Raw genomic sequence first — 18,819 nt, forward strand, 5'->3', positions numbered from 1 at the left:
TGATGATGGCTATAAGCTGTCTTGGGGCATCTATTTCCAAGAACTGAATGATCAGCACGTCTAGACACCATGTCAAATGCCTTTGCAAAATCAACGAAGCCACAAAATATGACTTGTGATGCTTGTCTCGTGCTTGTTCTAGCAGCATTCGTAATGTCAGGATGTGTCAACGCCGGCATAATGCTTGTGAAAGCCTGCTTGTCCTTCTGCATGGATATATCTCCATTTGTTTGCACTTTAGTAAAGATTCCTGATACTGCTATTGAGAACAATCTGATGGTTGCATTACATCACCTGTGGTACAATCTGATTAACTGGTTTGGATTGGTGTGACAACTTTTGCTAGCCATTGCAATTTTGTTGCCCTGAGCAGTGCAGTTATGCCATTAGCATCTGATGCTTTCCCAACCTGAATTGTGTTGACATGAAGCTATGTTGGGATATTTATTATTGAACAATGAACAACATCATAAACTTAGGTAGAGTCAAGGGGTGAAATTCAGTAAAGTTGAAGATTTAAACCTAAGACCACCAAGTAATATATAATTATCATAAATAATAACTTCTAATTGTAATGAAGAAAACATAAATAAATCTCTCATATATAACTTTAAAACTATAAAACATCAGAACATTTTAAAATTAAAATAACTAAATTTATTTTCTTCATCACATCTAAATCTATTGTCCTGAAAGTTTTTATCATTTTCTCAAAACAAAAATACTATATAATTTCTCTTTTGAATTATTATATTTTAATATTATTATATTTTAATATTATTTTTAAATATTTAATTATTATCATTCTCTATTTATAATTAATATTATTTACTATCACTCAATTTTTGTTGTTTTTTTGCCTTTATTTTACTAGATTATTTCAAAATAATCATCCAACTTGAGGATGTTGTATTTCTCTATGAACTGGACCCAATTCTTTCGCTCATTCACAAAATGAAACTTAACATTCCCTGCTACTTAAAAGAAATAAAGATAAAAATATATAAATTAAATACTAGATAATGAAACTTGAAGTATTAGTGTATGAATTTACTCATGCTAAATTCTTTGAAAGTTGTAAGTGAATATGGGAGGAAAGAGGTATTATAAATTTTTTAGTAATATATAAAAATTTAATATAATATAACTTGAAAATCAAAGATTTGCTATAAATATACTTATAATAAAAATTCATAAAAATGAATTACTTTACAAAATTTATAGCATTTTAAAATAATTAATTATATATATTTTCTTAAACATTGAACATGTATGATTAAACATAATTTTGTATTCCATGCATTCACATTGTTATATTATATTTTATGCAAATTAAAACTAATTTATTTTTCTCATATTTTTACAATGTACTATTAGTAGGATTTTTTTGGGTAAGATACCTTTATTTTATGTTATTTCATAAGTAATAAAATCTAGGATAACACAAATGATTATGTATTGTTTAGAAAGTTTTCTAAGTTTTAAATCCCATTTTCAATTATAAAGATATTAAGTTACCCATATATAAATTGATAATATTTTTTTTTTAGGAGTATGGTGAGCTTTTGTCATAACTAATATCATAAGAAAGGTATTATAAACTCTTTAAATTTATTAAAGTAGTTTAAAATATATTACTTAGTAAATAATAATATATAAGGAAAAAATACAATCATAACAACATAAAACCAAGAAACATTCTAGTAGGCTATGACAACAATGCCTTGTGTTGGCAAATGTTGCAATTAATGAATTCCATGAGGACAATAATCTATAAACTAGATGTAGCTTTAATAGTTTATAAAAAAATTATAAATATATATTTTAATATGTTGAAAAAGCAAAAGAAATAATAACTATCAAATTTCAATAGTGGTTAAGATTTATGTTTTCTTCAGTAATTCTAAGATAAAAGAAGGAAAATTTGAGAAGTAAAATAAAAAGTAAATAAAAAGTAAAAATAAAGAAATTAAAGAATAATTATTTTACAAAAAAATTAAAATACTCAAATCTGATTAAAAGTTCATCATAATGTCTATTTGATATAAATTTATAAAAATTATCTTCATATATATTTGAACTGTGAGGGCCAAGTGTACGGTTACGATGCCGTATACTAATATTAGCATAGTGGGATTTTGGTAGCTGTCGGATTGGTTTCAATCTGGACCACCTGCTCCTGTATATAAGCTAGGGTTTTTGAGCTAATTGATATGCACATTTCTGTATTCCCTTTCCATATTCCAAGCACTCACATTGGTGGAGATGAGGGGCACCTTTGATTGCCCTTGAGGAGTGCTTGAATTTGGGATTTTGGTTTAGATCTAGCTTTTTCCATTTCCTTCTTTTTGTTATTTCCTTTCAGGATTTTGGTTTAGATTTAGCTTTTTGTATTCCCATTTCCTTCTAGCTTTTTGTCATTTTCTTTTGCTCTTTCTTTTTCATTCTCCATGGCAGATCAGCAATCTCCTCCTTTGACTCTCGAGCAGCAGTTGGTCCAGTTGCTTGATGCTATGCGCTTGCAATTGAACAACCAAACTCAATTGATGGCGGCATTCACGGCACGTGGTCCAACTCCTCCTGCTCTTGGTGCCAATCCTCACGTTTGGCCGGAGTTCTTTCGTGGGAATCCTGGGGATGATGTGTACCATTGGTTTAATCACTTTACGGTGATTGCCACATACCATTCTTGGGATGATGCTCGACGGTTGCGTGAGTTTCCCACGTGTCTCCAAGGGACGGCGTTGCAGTGGTACAATGGTTTGAGCGCAGCCACTCGTGGGGATTGGAGTGTTCTCCCGGACGTCTTCAAACGCGCCTTCGGACATGCCGATGATTGTGATGATGCTTTCCAACAATTGCATCGTCTTCGCCAAGGGCCATCTGAGTCGGTGATGCAATTTGGCGTTCGTTTCCGAAGTCTTTTGCTTCGTGCGGAGCCAACTATGTTGGAGCGGATCAAGCTAGGAATGTTGTGGCCAGCACTTCGTCAAGATCTTGTTGGACTTGTGCATGCCCTTGCTCCTGCCACCCTTGACGATGCTCTTCGCTTGGCACAACGTTATGAGACGTCGCCTCTTCCACTTCTCGCTGCACGTCCTTCTGCTCCACTTCCTATGGGTGATGGTCCTATTCCAATGGAGGTTGATGCTGCTGCTGCTCGAGTCCAAGGACAAGCGCGAGGACGTGGTCGTGGTCGTGATGTTCGCTGCTGGGCATGTGATGAAGTTGGTCATACTTATCAGCGTTGCCATCGTTTTCCGGATTGGCGACCTCCATTTCCTGGGTGGAGACCTTGGCGTCAGCAACGTCCCGTGGGTGCTACTGCAGTGGAAGGTCTGGACACCGAGGTGCATCTGGGAAACGAGGAGTTGCGCGAGTAACGGAGGGATCTTGCGCGAATAAGTTAGTGACCCCTCCATCTTTCTTTCGGGAGTATCATCAAGGGGTTCACTCGGCATCGGTTCATCTAGTGTTTACTTTCCAAGCTCGTTTTTATAACAAGAGGTCTCCTATTATTCTCTCTATGTTGGTTGATACAGGTTCGAGTTTATCTTCTATTGCTCGACCTGTTGCCACACGTTGTCGTTTACACTTGCGTCGTGCGGCGGAACCAGTTTTCATTCTTTATGGCAACGGCCGTACGCATGCATGTGCACGGGATGAGGTGGATCTGGTTGTGCGTGTGGGCGATCTCGAGCTTGAGTTGCAGTCGTTGCGGGTGGTGCCGAGTCAAGCTTTTGACCTCATTCTTGGTATGGATTGGTTGCAGCGCAATCATGCCAAGTGTGACTTTGAGGCTTCTCCCCCTTGTCTCATACTTCCTTATGTTTCATCCATTCCTTTCACTTCCATACCTCTTCGTCCCTCTACTTCTACCTTTGCTTTCATTACTTTTGTTCCCCCACTCTTTCCTTTTGTGTTTCCATCTTGTTCTGCTTTTCCCTTTTCCGATCCCTCCGACGATCTTTGTGTTGCAGCAGTTGACCGGCTCATGAAGGAGTATTCTGATCTCTTTGAATTTGACTTATCGTCTGGGGCCAAGATTGCCACACGTCATCCGATTCCAACCGGGGATGCTCGTCCAATCAAGGTTCCTGTTCATCGTCAGTCACCTAAGGAGATCAAGATTTTATGAGCAAACGTCAAGGAAATGCTAGAGAAGGGTGTTATTCGGAAGTCGCGGAGTCCTTGGGCATGTGAACCTCATCTTGTGACGAAGCCTGATGGGAGTATTCGTTTCTGCATCGATTATCGTCCGTTAAATGAAGTAACGATCCCAGATGTGTATCCTCTTCCTCACACTACTGATCTCTTGGATCGTCTGGGGCGAAGTCGTTGGTTCACCAAGCTAGATCTTGCTTCTGGGTATTGGCAAGTACCGATGGCCGAAGAAGATATTCCTAAGACTGCTTTTCGTACACCATTTGGTTTGTACGAGTTCTTGGTGATGCCGTTTGGTTTGAACAATGCTCTAGCAACTTTCCAGCGGATGATGGACGAGGTTCTTTGCGATATGCCGGAGGTGACTGCTAACTTCATTGATGATGTCTTGATCCACTCGGAGGGGACGTGGGAGGAGCACGTTCGTGATGTTTGTAAAGTGTTGGATCGGCTACGCGACGTTGGTTTAAAGCTGAAGCGGTCAAAGTGCGTGTTTGGGTCCAAGGACACAACTTATCTTGGGTACCGTATTTCTCGTGAGGGTTTGCAAGTTGATCCTGACAAACTTGTGGCTGTTCTAAAGTTCCCTACTCCGAAGAGTGTGAATGATATGCAACGCTTTTTGGGTAAGGTGCAGTATCTCGGTCGTTTTGTGGATCATCTTTCCGATCGCACTACACCATTGCGAGCGTTGCTAAAGTCATCGACGTCATCTTTCATCTGGTCTCCGGATTGTGAGCGAGCGTTCGTGGATCTCAAAGAACTATTGACGACTCCTCCGGTTTTGGCATATCCTGACTACACTCGACCTTTTATTTTGCGCGTGGATGCTTCTGACATTGGTCTTGGAGGTGTGTTGATGCAAGAAAGCTCGAGTGTGCCGGGTTAGCGCCATCCCATTGCATACATCAGCCGTACATTACAACCAGTGGAGATGAACTACTCCACGACGGAGAAGGAGTGTTTAGTAGCAGTCTGGGGTTTCGAGAAATTTCATGCCTATCTACATGGTTCTCGGACGTTACTTGAAGGTGACCATGCTGCTGTTACTTCATTATTGAAGCGGAAGAACCTGGTTGGTCGTACGGCTCGGTGGGCTTTGAAGTTTCAGATATATGATTTCGATGTTGTTCATCGCCCAGGGAGTTCTATGGCTGATGCTGATGCCCTTTCTCGAGCTCCTCTTCCTTCTCCACTCACTTCTCATATTTCTGACGAACCTGTTGTTCCAGCATCTGTGGATTTTTTAGATGAGGATTCTGTGCCGTTGGCGGTTGCTATCCTTGACGTTCAGTGTCCACAAGGTGCAGAGCAAGATCTACCTTCTCTTGATGAGGTTCGCGAGGCTCAAAAGATTGAGCCGTGGATTCGGAGGCTTCGAGATGGGTTTGAGAATCCTACATCACTTGCTGATGACTTCCCTTTCCGGCATTTACATTCTCAATATCGCCTTGACGATGGCCTTCTTTATTTTGTGGGGACAGATCCTGATGATCATTTACGGCTGGTGGTGCCTTCGGTGTTTATTCCGCGGTTTTTCCATGCCTACCATGATTCTCCTGTTCTAGGTGGGCATATGGGACACCGTCGTGTCACCGAGAAGCTGCGCAGGTCTTTCTATTGGCCAGAGATGCGACGTGATATTATCCGGTATGTGCGTAGCTGCGTTTGGTGCCAAGCTCGTAATACTTCCCCTCGTGTTGCGGAAGGACGGTTGGAGTCAATTGCGGTTTCCCGTCCGTTTGAGTTGGTGGCATTTGATCTTATGGGACCTTTTCCACGGTCAACTGCTGGCAATGAGTATGTTATTATTGCTTCTAACTACTTGACTCGTTGGGTGGAAGTTGGTGCTCTTGCTAGTGCCTCTGCAACTGCTGTTGGATACTTCCTCCTCAATCGAGTGGTGTTCCAGCATTCTTGTCCAGAGCGGATTCTTTCAGATAATGGTCCCGCATTTATGGCTGAGGCATTTCATGTTTTGACATCTCGGTTGGGGATATGCCACACTTTCACGAGTGCTTATCATCCACAATCAGACGGTCTGGTGGAACGGCTTGTTCGGACATTCAAAGGGATGATTGCGAAGTATGTGAACTTTCAGCATTCGGATTGGGATGGTTATTTGCCGTCTCTTCGGTATGCATATGTTACAGGGGTGCAGAGTTCTGTTGGTGCTTCACCATATAAACTTTTATATGGTCATGATCCAATATTACCAATGGAGCTGGGTTTACCTTCGCGATTGCCACGTGCTGCTGATGCTAGATCATGGGATCAGTATTTGACGAGCATTCTTCCACTTGTCCAAGTAGAGTCTGCCGAACACTTAGGCCGCGTACAAGTGGGACAACAACGGCGCTATAACTCTCATCATCGTCTACCTGCGGAGTACAAAGTGGATGATTTGGTGTTAGTCCGTTTTCCCCATCTTACGGTACGTGGTTTATCTAAGGGGCTTCTTGCGCAATGGAAAGGACCGTATCAAGTGTTGCGACAAATTGGACCACAAGTTTATGAGGTTCGGCATGACATTCAGCAAGCCGATCCTCCAGAGATTGTGCATGTGCAGCGGCTAAAACGTTTCGTACAAAGGGATCAAAAGGAGTTAATACCACCTCCAGATCCACCGATGCCTCCTCCTAATGTTCCTTCGGATCCCGGCCCATCCTCAAGAGAACCCTGATGGTCTTCCATTATCCCGAGAGGAGGGGATGATGTGAGAGCCAAGTGTACGGTTACGATGCCGTATACTAATATTAGCGTAGTGGGATTTTGGTAGCCGTCGGATTGGTTTCAATCTAGACCACTCGCTCCTGTATATAAGCTGGGGTTTTTGAGCTAATTGATATGCACATTTCTATATTCCCTTTCCATATTCCAAGCACTCACAGAACATTATAGATACATAGGTAATACAACAAAATTAATATAAACTATTAAAGAAATAAAGTCAATATATGATAGAATTAATTAAAACATTAAATAATAAATAATAACATTAGACAACCTTTAATCCTATATAAATAAAAGTTCACTAGAATATACAAAACTAAGTAGCATATACTCACGTTTCATAGAAAAAGAAATGTTATTGTTATTTCCCTACAAATACGACATTCAAGCATCAGGTTTGTAGCTAGTGTTTACACTATTTTTACAAAGAACCAAAGCAGAAAAAACTAGACGAACGAACGGGGACTTTCCGAGCCATTGATTTAATTGGAGGTAGCGTAGAGTTGGGTCCACTCTCTTGCTGCAGAGGAAAGTACCAATGCATCTATCAAATTCTAACACCAAAAGAGGATTCTTGTCTCACCAGTTGCGATTGCTCCTCCTTGGTCTGTCTTCCAGTGCTTGGCGATGTTCTCGTCCAGGGGATCCTCAGGATTTGGAGCACTCAAAAGAGCTTGAATACTGTCAGACACAGAGCAAGGAGCCTAAGCATAATAACAACGGCAAGTGATTCAGTCACCTCAAGAGCACAGTGCGAATCTGAAGAGCGGGGCTCCATTTGTCTTTCAAAATGTCTAAACAGATCCGGCCCAGCTGCAAAGACGGTGTTAAGAACAAACGCAAGCGTAGCAGTGAGTCCCACCTTGTCGATGTTCGGGTGGTAGATTTTCGTCAAGAAGCGAACCTATTGCAGTTCTTGTCAAAACAGTGAGACCTCAAGTCAGTAAGAAATAAACCAGCGAGGACAACCTTCGTACCTTTGGGGCAGCCATCGGGTATTCCTCCGGAAGAAAGAGCTCCAGCCTGAACGCGCCACCTGAGAAGAAACACAGTAGCTCAGAGGAAGAACAAAGTAACAATGAAATCTTGCCTTCATACGGTGACTGAGCGGGGCCAAGAATCATCACACTGAAGTATCGCAAATTATCTTCGGCAGGAGAAGCGCTGATACCTTCAGCTGGAAGAGAAGCACAAAACCACAAAGAAAAACATTTAGACATTCTAGGAATGGAATACGAAATGTCCCGACGCAATCGATCTCACCTGGCTCCGTCAGTAATCGCTGAGTTTCCTGCGGATCAAACGAAACATGAGCTCTCACGGGAAATTATCGGAGCTACTACTGACCTTGATGATGCGCCGCGGGAGATTGCTGTTAGCAATGGCGCCCGCCATGGCGGCAAGATCTGGAGAGCACGGAGATGGATCGACGGCGCCGGAGCTGATGGCGCGCAAGCGAGACGATCGCCTGTCGCGAGAATCTCTTGCCCTAGAACGCAAGCACCTCTACTTTTAGGTTGTCATCGCTAAATTCCAATATCGACGGTCAGGATCGCTGGAGCTGAATTATTAGGGTTCTTGGATGAGGAGCGTTGCCCAGTGGAGGAGCCGCGCGAGATCACCTGCATTGCCGGCGCCCTGGCGATCGCGCGCTTCGGCGGTGGCGTGGGAGAGCACATCGAGCGATTCCGGGGACAAATCTGGTGAGAAATCTGGCGATGAGGAGGAAGGAGGAGGAGGAGAGGGAAATGAGGGCAAGGGGCGCAAGATTCCATACTACAGGGACGTGGAATTCCACAAGAAGGCGTGGGACAAGAGGATGAAGCGCTGGGGCGAGGCGGAGGGCGCGGGCAATTCGGTGTACACGTTTGGGAAGCCCGAGCCCGATTACACGGCGTGCCTGCTATCGGATGCGAGCAAGGAGAAGATGTACCAGATGCACAAGGAGAATCCAGAGGTGAATTCGGTGGACAAGCTCGCGGCCGAGTATCGCATCCGGAAGCAGCGCGTTCATGCCATTCTCTGGCTCAAGGAGCTCGAGAAGGAAGAGGAGGCGAGGCTTGGCCATCCTCTCGATGATAGCGTGGAGAAGTTCTACGAGAACATGTATGGGTAAGTGTTCTTCCTCTCTTCCTTTTCCTTCTCTTTCGTTTGTGGCAATGCTTGTTCTACCCCATCTCATAGTCTAGAACGTCAGTGATCTCCATTCTGATCGCATCGAGAGAGCTTTCTCTTCCTTTTTCTTCTCTTTTGTTTGTGGCAATGTGTGTTCTTGATTCTCTCATTCTTTTCCTCGTCTAGATTTCAGTGATCTTATTCCTGATGGCATCGTGAGAGTCTTCGAGTTTTTGTTCTAGGTTCCATCTAGGAGTCTAGAACTTTGTTCTTCGTTGCTCATTGATGAACGTCCTTGAATTTTTCAGGCCTGTAAGTAAGTCCTTTTTCTTCTCTTTCATTTGTGTCAACGCATCTCTCACTCGTTTCCTCGTAAATCTCATCCATCTAGGGGTCTAGAACTTCAGTGATCGCCTTCCTGATCGCATCGAGAGAGACTTCCAGTTTTGTTCTACGTCCCATCTAGGAGTCTAGAACTTTGTTCTTCATTGCTTTTACTTTCTCGCTGATGAACGTCCTTGATCTTTCAGGACTGTGCAGAAGGCACAGAAAGGCGAGAGGCACACGACGGACATCGAGATTGGTCCCGACGGCTGGGAAGGCAAGTCCCAAGACCAGGCATTGAGAGAACAATCCGAGAAGGAGGAGCGAATTCTGGTGGAAGAATTCGAGCGGAGGATGGAGTTTAACAAAAAGCAGGCAAGATACCAGTTCTCTTCTAGCTTCCATTCTTTCTTTCGTGTAGTAACACTCAACACTGGACGGATGGCAGATTTATGGCTTCGTCAAGACTCACATCATGAGCCGGAGGCGGCCGATCGATGGCTGGAGCTACATGGTCGAAGATCTGGGCCTGGAATCCAAGAGGGGACGAAGCGGTGGAATCCGGAGTGTGACGGAGCCCGACGGTACCAGGAGAACTCTAAACGAGGAGGAAAGAATGTGGACGAAGCGTGAGAGAGTCGTGGCTAGGCGGAAACCATAGCTCTAGAGTTCCTCGCGGTTCCTTGGATCATCTTCGTCAAGGTACTGTTTTTTATTCTCTTCTACTTCTGCGATTGATCGAAAGTTTGGATGTTCTTCCAGAAAATCTTTCTCTACTCCAGTGATCCTTGCGATTGATCGCGTTCTCCAGGAAAATCAAGCGGGATGTTTAGGTTTTTTCTTTAATGCGAGAAGGGTCAAGTGAAAATACTAAGAAATATTCCAGGGCTTAAATAAGAGATCCCTTGGCTATGGCCAATGGTCAGCGAGAGAAAAGAATCCCTAGCGCGCAGAGAAAGGTCGTTGGCTGCGCTTTTTAAGCGCCCCGGGAGGCCACGCAGCTCTTCTTGACCCATCGATTCGATCGATCACAGGTATTTCCTCGTTTTCCTGGCCGCATTGCGCTGTAGCTGAGGTCCACTCTCCTCTCCAGGCAGGCGATCGATCTCATGGCGCTGCATGCAGTGGGACATTGCTTCCAGGTATCCATCGATTCTCTCTCGAAATCTCTCGAAAATTTCTCACGATCGATGATTCTCTAGGGGACCGTGCTAGCGCCTGCTCATGGGGCCAATTTGCGCTCTTCGTCGCCATGCGTCAGCGTCAAGGTGAGAAATCAATCCATCGGGCATGATGAGCGCTATAGAACTCTTGTCTCTTTGCTTGTTCTCGAACAGATGCCTGCCGCGGCTCAAGGATTCTCTCTGGATCTTCATGCTGCGGCATACTTTGGTGAATCCAGGAAAGCTGCGAGGAGAGATTTCTTTCGAGTGAATGCCAAGGTTGCTACTACCGCTGCTCCAAATCTTGACACCGCCAGCGACCCTCCATTGAATCTGTTCAAGCCCAAAACTCCATACACCGCGACCATCAAGTCAGTGGAGAGGATTGTTGGCGACAAAGCTCCTGGCGAGACCTGTCACATTGTGATCGATCACGGTGGAAACGTTCCTTACTGGGAAGGCCAGAGTTACGGTGTCATTCCTCCGGTAAGTTCCAGCTCTCTTTTCTCTCCTGTTCGCTATCCAGGATTTTCTTTTTCTTGTTCTGAGTTTGATGACTACTCAGGGTGAGAATCCCAAGAAGCCTGGAACTCCGAATGCCGTGCGTTTGTACTCCATCGCGTCGACGAGATATGGTGACGACTTCGATGGTAAAACAGCGAGCCTTTGCGTGAGAAGAGCAGTCTACTGGGATCCAGAGACGGGGAAGGAAGATCCTGCAAAAAAGGGAGTTTGCAGCAACTTTCTCTGTGACAGAAAACCCGGAGACAAGGTCCAGATCACAGGCAAGCTTTTCCTATACAGTTTTTGTCTAGTTTCTTCTCTCACATCCAGTGTCTACAGGGCCTTCGGGGAAGATCATGCTACTACCAGAAAGCAACCCCAAGGCAGCACACATTATGATCGCCACTGGCACTGGTATCGCACCATTCAGGGGCTACTTGCGAAGGATGTTCATGGAGGACGTGAGCTTCAAGTTCGGCGGCTTGGCGTGGCTCTTCCTGGGCGTTGCCAACCGTGACAGCCTCCTCTACCACGACGAGTTCGAAGGCTATCTCAAGGAGTACCCGGACAACTTTAGATACGACATCGCGTTGAGCCGAGAGCAGAACAACAAGCGGGGCGGGAAGATGTACGTCCAGGACAAGATCGAGGAGTACAGCGAGGAAGTTTTCAAGCTTTTGGACGAGGGAGCGCACATATACTTCTGCGGCTTGAAGGGGATGATGCCGGGCATCCAGGACACGCTCAAGAGAGTCGCCGAGGAGCGAGGAGAGTCTTGGGAAGAGAAGCTGTCGATGCTCAAGAAGAAGAAGCAGTGGCACGTCGAAGTCTACTGAAAGATGATCGAAGAGAGAGAGAGAGAGAGGCATTCTCTTTTGGTTTTAATCCTTTTTGCCATTGTTTTGTAACAAGGCAGGAGAATTGTCCTCCTGCGCAACCCGAAAGCAAAAAAAATAAAGCAAAACTTTTGCTCACCGATTTGAATGAGAATATTCTGATATATTCTGTATATGAGGTGGCAAATATATACATGTTTTGGTGTTGCGGTTGACGATTTTGCCCAAGGTGATGGAGCTCAAGGTGATGGTGGCGAAAGGGTGGAAAGAAAAATTGAATGGGAAGAGAGTATTCCCGTCACGAGAATACAGGAGTAAGTAGCTAGAGACGCACGACACTCTTGTGTATTGATAAGATTGTTTTCTTGCATTACACAGGGTAAACGTCCCCAGAAGTCTGGCCAGGCCTTGCGACTTACAGGCGCATAGACGAAACGCACAGGAAGGTGAACTATCGAACCAGCAACACAGCCAACGAGAGATGGAAGCCTGAAGAGACGCAACTCTTCTACAAGGTGAGTTTTCTCTCTTATCAAGTTGTTTTTTTTTCTTGCCGGCTGTTGAGCAGTTTGGGACTGATTTTATCTCATCCAGCGACTGATACCCTGGCAAGTCAGAAGAACAAGTACAAACGAGAAGGACGGCATCCAACAAGAAAGAGGTGAATCTGTTTTAGCTCGTGCTGAGTTTTTCGTTTGCAGCTTTGAAGCAGCACCTTTTGGAAGATGTGCTGAAAGATATTGCAGAGTTTGCCTTTATGTGGGATGTTAACAGTAACGAGGTGGGATAGCTTTGCACTCAAGTTTTTGGATCGAATCTATGTGTGTGATGTGTGCCAGGGAGAAGTGAGTGTTTGTGATCCAGCACCAAACTTGGAGAAGAGCATGAAGATCACGAAGAGCTCCAGGAATACAAACGCTAAGAACATAACTATTGTGCATCGGATGGCAACTGTAAGTAGATGGCTTTCTAGTTTTTTGAGCGGATACAGAAAGCTTAAAGGTTATAGTGGTGGAAGTGTAACTTTCCTGTACTCCGCCGCGACGAGATATGGTGTGGTAAAACAGCGAGCCAGAAGAGCAGTCCTCTGGGATCCAAAGACGGGGAAGGAATATCCGGCAAAATTGAAGCTTGCGGCAACTTTCTCTGTTGGAGACGAGGAAAGTTCTCAAGCGGCTTGAAGACATTCTCTTTTGGTTTCAATCCTTGTTTTGTAACAGGTTGTCCTCCTGCGCGACCCGAAAGAAAAAGAAAACAGCAAGCTTTTGCTTCGCTCACGATGAAAAGTGTACACCCGCCTTGTTGAAGGACGCGAGCAGCGTCAGAAAGTCGTCCTGGGTAAGCTTGGAAGATCTCTTGTCCAGATATTTCCCTTTCTCCAAGATTTCTAGCAGCATCTCCTTGGTCTGGCATTTCGATCCATCATCGTCTACGTCCATTCCATCCTCGTTCTCGTTGTCACCGTCTTCTTCCACTTCCATCCCAGTTTCTTCTTCTTCTTCTTCTTCCTTGGAACGAGAATTCTCTCCCAGCATTGTGATATCACCACCCCCTCCCTGTTCCTGCGCTACCGCCATCACCGCCTTGCGATTCCTCTCCACGAGCTGGACGACGTTTTTCTGCCGAAATATCGATCCCAGCGTCTTGTTCTTCCGGTTGAAGCACAGCCGGACGAGACCATCCCACTCCTTGAAGCTCACTGGAGGCAAAGGATTCCGGGGCTCGATGCGTACCACCGAGGAGTCCACCTTTGGTGGCGGCCGGAAGTTGTTCTTGCCGACTTTGAGGAGGTGATCCACCCGCGCGAGGAGCTGCGTGTTCACGGACAGGCGGCAGTAGAGTGGATCCGCGGGCTTGGCGACCAAACGCATCGCGAACTCCTTCTGGAACATAATCACCGCTGCTCGAAAGAGTGGCCTGTGCGAAAGGAGCTTGAATGTGAGGGGCGATGATATCTGGTAGGGAATGTTGGCAACGCACACATCGAAGTATGGAAGCTCGGTCTTTAGAACATCTCCCTGGATGATCTACAAGCATAGAAGAAAAATCACTCATAGAATCGATTGACACGGACCAAGAAGTAGAATTTCCTACCTGGAGATGATTTGCTTGGGGAGTGCCTTGGACGCGCCTCTGGAGCTCCAGCACCATTCTGGGATCCAGCTCCACGGCAATCACCTTCTTGGCGACCTCGAGCAGCTTGACGGTGAGATTTCCAGTTCCGGGGCCAATCTCCAGGACAATGTCTGTGCTCTTGAGCCCGGCCTTCTGCACGATCGACTGGACAACGAGAGGATTCTTGAGGATGTGCTGGCCCCGCGACTTGTAGAACTGGATTCCGCCCTGGAACTGGAAGCGCTGCTTGCCGGACCCAGCCGCGGTGGCGGCCGCCTTCCTCATCTTCCCCATTCTCCCTCTCTTCTAAGCCCTAAGCCCTAACTCTTTTAGGGCTCTTTAAGTATTCGGCATTTTGAATAAGTATATTCTGTTAAGGTTACTCATTAGGCGGCTCCAAAGAGGAAGTTTTTGCAAAGGGATTACAAGAAAGGACCTTTCTTCCAGTCGGAAAATGAGCTGATTTACAAGACGGACTTTTCAGAGCCGACTGGTGAGGACAAGCCAGACAAGAGGTTGCCCAAGGAAGTTTGGTCTTTAAGATTAGCTTTTTGATCAAAACCAAGAAGGTTGTTAGGTGAGTTTTCACAGAAAAGCTTAAATAGGACATTTTTCCTTACCTTTCTTTACAGAGCTTACTTGAAGCTGCAAAAAAGGAGTGTATCCAAGCATGAAATTAAAAAGAAACTTGTGTAGCATTTCATGTGATGGTCAGTAATGTACCATATAACCTGCCTGTACTAGAGGGCTTCAAAATTCAAAGTGCAGCTTAGAGAGCCAGAAATGCTGCCATACGGGATTGTCATTTTTGGATGAGGTATAAAAAAATTCTCTGTAAAAGAAATAGTTTTACTTACAACTATACATGCAGCTAGAGGAGCTGTTTAGAGCAACAATACAAGTCACTAGACAATCTACTCACACAAGAGCCAAGATCCAGGAGGTATAGTTGAAGATTCTATTGTGGTTTTTATTTTCATTTGAACGTGTAGAACACAGCCTTGGCACAAAGTACCAATGGTGCTAAGCAAAGAGTAAAGAGAAAGGTTGCCACTCAACATACCTGTCCCAAGGTATTACAATTAAAAGCAATTAAACTTACCTTTCTTATAGCATATATACATGGCTCTTAGCTAGATATTCCCAAAAATGAGGATTAATCTAAACATGAAGAACAAGAGCAGCCTGAAACTAAGAGTAGACCAACAGTCCTGAAGTAAAAGCAAGTGAAGTCTAGAAAGGTGACAAATGTATGAACATGGACCAATGCACAACTTTGTGAAGCCATGGTGGTCAGCTATTAGAGAGGAAGGTTGGGATACCTCATTCCACACTAAATGCTTGGGTGGCTAAGAAGAGGAAGGATATGAGACATAGTCCATCTTTACATTTGAAAAAGAGATATTTATTGTTGTGTTGAAAGTTTCAGCAGAAGTTGGCTACCCTATGATGTAAAGTGAGCTCAAAGATGCAATTGCAAGCATTGTATCAGCAAGAGATATCACCTAGAATCCTGGTCATAAATGGTGTTTGACTGTTCATGAAGAGCATCCAAATATAAAACTCAAGACTACTCAGCCTTTGGAACTACAACAAGCTAAGAGTTTATGTCAACAGGTTGTTCAATGCTTCTATGATCAACTTGAAGCTACATACCTTGTGAACAAATACAAAGCCAGCAACATTTGGAATGTCGACAAGATTGGTGTTTGTGCTAGTCAAAATAGATGTGCCAAAGTCCTAGCAACAAGTGGAATGCAGAGTTTGTTTCAAGCAACATTTCACATATCACTATTCTAATTGTTGTGAATATGGAGAGAGTATCATTATTTAGTTTCCATATCTTTCAAGAGGAGTGCCACATGCAAAATTAGATATCTAGCTGTGAACTTGGGAGTGATATTTGCAATAACTCCAAACGTCTGGATGCTAAATGAGTTGTGGTCTCAATGGCTTCACCACTTTGTAAAACACATGCAAGCTACTCAAGTGAAAACAAATATGCTCTTATCATTGACAATCACACCTTTTATTGCTCTTTACACCTCATAGCTAAAGATCTTATCCTCCTACTAGCACACTCATCATATAAGTTACAACCATTGGATGTGGGCTACTTTGGCCTATTCAAAATTTACTTTCAATAAGCTATTCACAAGTTCATGTATAGAACAGTGGGAGCACAAGCATCAAAAAAGGATCTCGCAATGCTGTCTAGCAAGGCAATGGTTTTAGCTCTATCACTTGAAAACATCAAAGCCAGGTTTAGAGCAACAGGGAAATAGCCACTGAATAAGGAGGTAATGAACTCTCACTCTGGTCCAAGTATTCTACACTCAACAAACTTGGATGACTTTGATGCTATAGATGCAATTCTACAATTACATTACAATGTTAGTAAAGAAGAAGAGACTAAAGAAATAGCAATAAAGGAAGTACCTACTATACAGGATCAAGAGTTTGCATAAGAAACACTAGTGGTTCTAATTTCAACAATGCTAACACCATCAACTTCAACAAATAATGATCAACAAGAAAGTGTGTCGCAACCATCAACTCTAGCAAATGGTGGTGAATAGGCAAGAGTGTCATGGTTAGCAACCTTCTTGTGCCACCATCATTAGTTCCACTTTCTAAACCAAATATTGTGTTACAAGTATTAGTAAGATTCTAGCTTCCATTACCAACTCTCAAAGCACAACAATTTGTTGTTTAGTTTTCTTTTGTCTTTGTGGTGGATGAAGCTCATCTTGCATCTCATAGAGCATTCTTCAACTCTGCATTAATTCATCATGCTTTTGGAATTGGTGAAGTCTGTGATTACATTGAAGCACATAAAAACCTCAAGAACTGGCAGTATAGACTATCCACATCCTTATGTAGTTCATGCAACTTATCAACCTCATCCCTATTATGACACTAGAGCCTACAAACATATAAACCACTTGCCATAAGAAGGCAAAAAGGTAATGGCTTACCCTTAGTCATGAAACCATGTAGCAATCATCTCATAACTGGCTCTCATTCTTGCCAATATAGCATGGAATTAGTGTTGAGGACGCATCAGAGGAACTGCTTCTTATTAAGCTATTTGAACTCCTTATGGTCTCCTAGGATTTCTAAGCAGTCCTCATCTTCTTGTGTTAACAAACCATAGTTTCCAAGAATTTTGTGCTTAAGCCAATGTACATGTGCCATGAGGTCAAGATCATTTGCTATTGCAAGCTGCATCTTCTATAAATCCTATTTCTTGGGAATTAATGATATTGTTAATAGCCTCAATTTGCATGACCAGCTCCAACTCATTGTTGTAAGCCATGGTAGCATCTATCCATGCACTTGCTTCAACTCAAAACCACATGAATCAACAATATTATACATTGAGCACATGTTCCACAACTAGACCACTTACACTAAAGTTGTTATTGAGTAAAACATTTTTGCTAGTGGGAGTGGTGTTTAGCAGTCCTTGTTGCCAAAAGGTGGTGGTCTCTTTGTAAGATCTTCTGACCCAAAACTGTCATCACTGGCCAAGACCACCATAGGCCATGTTGCAAGTGTAAAATGTGCCTTTAGTGAGGACTTGGGTGAGGAAAGAAAGAGAGACTTACTAACACTAACTTTTGGAAATGGGAATTTTTGAGATAAGGAAGTGTTGTGAATGTGATTGCAAGTATTGAAAGTTACCTATTGGTAGGTCCTTTTAGATATTCTTTCCTTACTACCATGATAGCAAGAGGTTAGTATTGCTAAACCCTTTATTAATTTCCACTTAAGTTAGTTGAGAAACTGGTCTTTGCATATGCACTTGGTCAAATGAGCATAAGGACAGAATTCCTAAGTGCTATTAGTCAAGTATATTTGACCTAGTTAGAAAAACTCATTTATTCACTAGTGTTGGGTCCCTTAATATTTACTAGATGATAGTTTACCATATTCAATATCATGCCCCATATATTTGTCCTGTTCAATTTCATTGGCTATTTATAGAAAGTGTCTAAATTTGCTAATTTGGCATATCAATGGAATGAGATTATCTTGAACATAATGGTGTTGGTTCCGTATCTAAATTCATAGTCTAGAGTCATTCTATATTTAGTAAATTTTCATAACTATCCTAGAGGCTAACTTCTAAGACTAAAACTGGGGTGAAAGCCCAAAGTGTGCATTCTTCAAGAGGAGGGGGGAAGGAGCTATAGAGGGTTCTAAATATATAGTAGGGATAGTGGTAGGTTGGGTATAATTCACCAACTGAAGGTATAATTTTAGCTCCCATTTGTGTGCCTATCTTTATTTTGCATTTGGCTTGGGTTAAAGCTTAAATTCCATACCATGTTAATTAGTAAAGTACTTATATCCTACCTTATTGTACCAATGGTTCACTCAGCAAATTATGGGAAGAAGTTGAGTATGGAAACACAAATGGACAATGTAGGGGTGGGGTGGCTGGAAGTTCTTGCAAACCCAGACGCAATTAAGAACTAATCTAAAATATTTGGAAAACACTTATATTAGCAAGTCTCTTTGAGGAAGAACATGGTTTAAATCCTCTTTGGGATGCTATGGTTGATTGGAGAGTTGGTCTTCCTCTTGAGCCAGATTGGGAGAATGTAAATTAGGCATCTGGAATGTAAAGGGGATGTGGTGACTTTAGGCTCCCCTCAACATGGATTAGGTGGCAAACTTGGGCATCTAGACTGCATAGGAGCTATTGCTATCTAGTGCAGCTGATGGCCCCATGCCTCTAGGTAGTATGTTGCCTGCTAGAGGTGGTGTTTGTTGCAACTGAAATAGTCATGTAGGGGTGTTATCAATACCTGCTAGTGGTGGTATTTGTCACATCTATAACAGTTGTGTTCGGGTGC

General features: G+C 43.4%; 5 protein-coding genes across 7 annotated transcripts; 3 read left to right on the forward strand and 2 right to left on the reverse strand.

Annotated features, from left to right (window-relative positions):
- Positions 1-7,233: 7,233 nt before the first annotated feature.
- Positions 7,234-8,391, reverse strand: LOC9635917 (ubiquitin-conjugating enzyme E2 35). Of its 2 annotated transcripts, XM_024687162.1 has the most exons (8): positions 8,245-8,391; positions 8,161-8,188; positions 7,988-8,074; positions 7,875-7,933; positions 7,760-7,801; positions 7,637-7,710; positions 7,481-7,578; positions 7,234-7,417 (listed from the first exon to the last, which is right to left on the reverse strand). In XM_024687162.1, the coding sequence occupies exons 1-8, from the start codon at positions 8,290-8,292 to the stop codon at positions 7,380-7,382; spliced, it is 474 nt and encodes a 157-aa protein (XP_024542930.1). In that variant the 5' UTR covers positions 8,293-8,391; the 3' UTR covers positions 7,234-7,379. The 2 variants fall into 2 exon arrangements, with proteins under 2 accessions (XP_024542930.1, XP_024542929.1); XM_024687161.1 differs by having other exon boundaries at positions 7,875-8,074.
- A 38-nt stretch (positions 8,392-8,429) lies between these two features.
- Positions 8,430-10,214, forward strand: LOC9635918. Its single transcript, XM_002982061.2, has 4 exons — positions 8,430-9,009; positions 9,543-9,711; positions 9,785-10,038; positions 10,099-10,214. The coding sequence occupies exons 1-3, from the start codon at positions 8,480-8,482 to the stop codon at positions 9,995-9,997; spliced, it is 912 nt and encodes a 303-aa protein (XP_002982107.2). The 5' UTR covers positions 8,430-8,479; the 3' UTR covers positions 9,998-10,038; positions 10,099-10,214.
- A 41-nt stretch (positions 10,215-10,255) lies between these two features.
- Positions 10,256-11,977, forward strand: LOC9635247 (ferredoxin--NADP reductase, embryo isozyme, chloroplastic). 2 transcript variants are annotated; one of them, XM_024687159.1, is made up of 6 exons: positions 10,256-10,370; positions 10,434-10,478; positions 10,539-10,604; positions 10,674-10,985; positions 11,065-11,284; positions 11,343-11,977. In XM_024687159.1, the coding sequence occupies exons 2-6, from the start codon at positions 10,446-10,448 to the stop codon at positions 11,837-11,839; spliced, it is 1,128 nt and encodes a 375-aa protein (XP_024542927.1). In that variant the 5' UTR covers positions 10,256-10,370; positions 10,434-10,445; the 3' UTR covers positions 11,840-11,977. The 2 variants fall into 2 exon arrangements, with proteins under 2 accessions (XP_024542927.1, XP_024542928.1); XM_024687160.1 differs by having other exon boundaries at positions 10,267-10,370; positions 10,430-10,478.
- Positions 11,978-12,453: 476 nt separating this feature from the next.
- On the forward strand, positions 12,454-13,020 carry LOC9635248. Its single transcript, XM_024687121.1, has 2 exons — positions 12,454-12,620; positions 12,679-13,020. Exons 1-2 carry the CDS (start codon positions 12,597-12,599, stop codon positions 13,018-13,020), a joined length of 366 nt encoding a protein of 121 aa, XP_024542889.1. The 5' UTR covers positions 12,454-12,596.
- Positions 13,011-14,268, reverse strand: LOC9635249 (ribosomal RNA small subunit methyltransferase). Its single transcript, XM_024687268.1, has 2 exons — positions 13,934-14,268; positions 13,011-13,866 (listed from the first exon to the last, which is right to left on the reverse strand). Exons 1-2 carry the CDS (start codon positions 14,246-14,248, stop codon positions 13,114-13,116), a joined length of 1,068 nt encoding a protein of 355 aa, XP_024543036.1. The 5' UTR covers positions 14,249-14,268; the 3' UTR covers positions 13,011-13,113.
- Between the last annotated feature and the right edge of the window lie 4,551 nt (positions 14,269-18,819).

The sequence above is a fragment of the Selaginella moellendorffii genome, unplaced genomic scaffold, assembly GCF_000143415.4.
Source record: "Selaginella moellendorffii unplaced genomic scaffold, v1.0 SELMOscaffold_52, whole genome shotgun sequence".
NCBI classification, from domain to species: domain Eukaryota; kingdom Viridiplantae; phylum Streptophyta; class Lycopodiopsida; order Selaginellales; family Selaginellaceae; genus Selaginella; species Selaginella moellendorffii.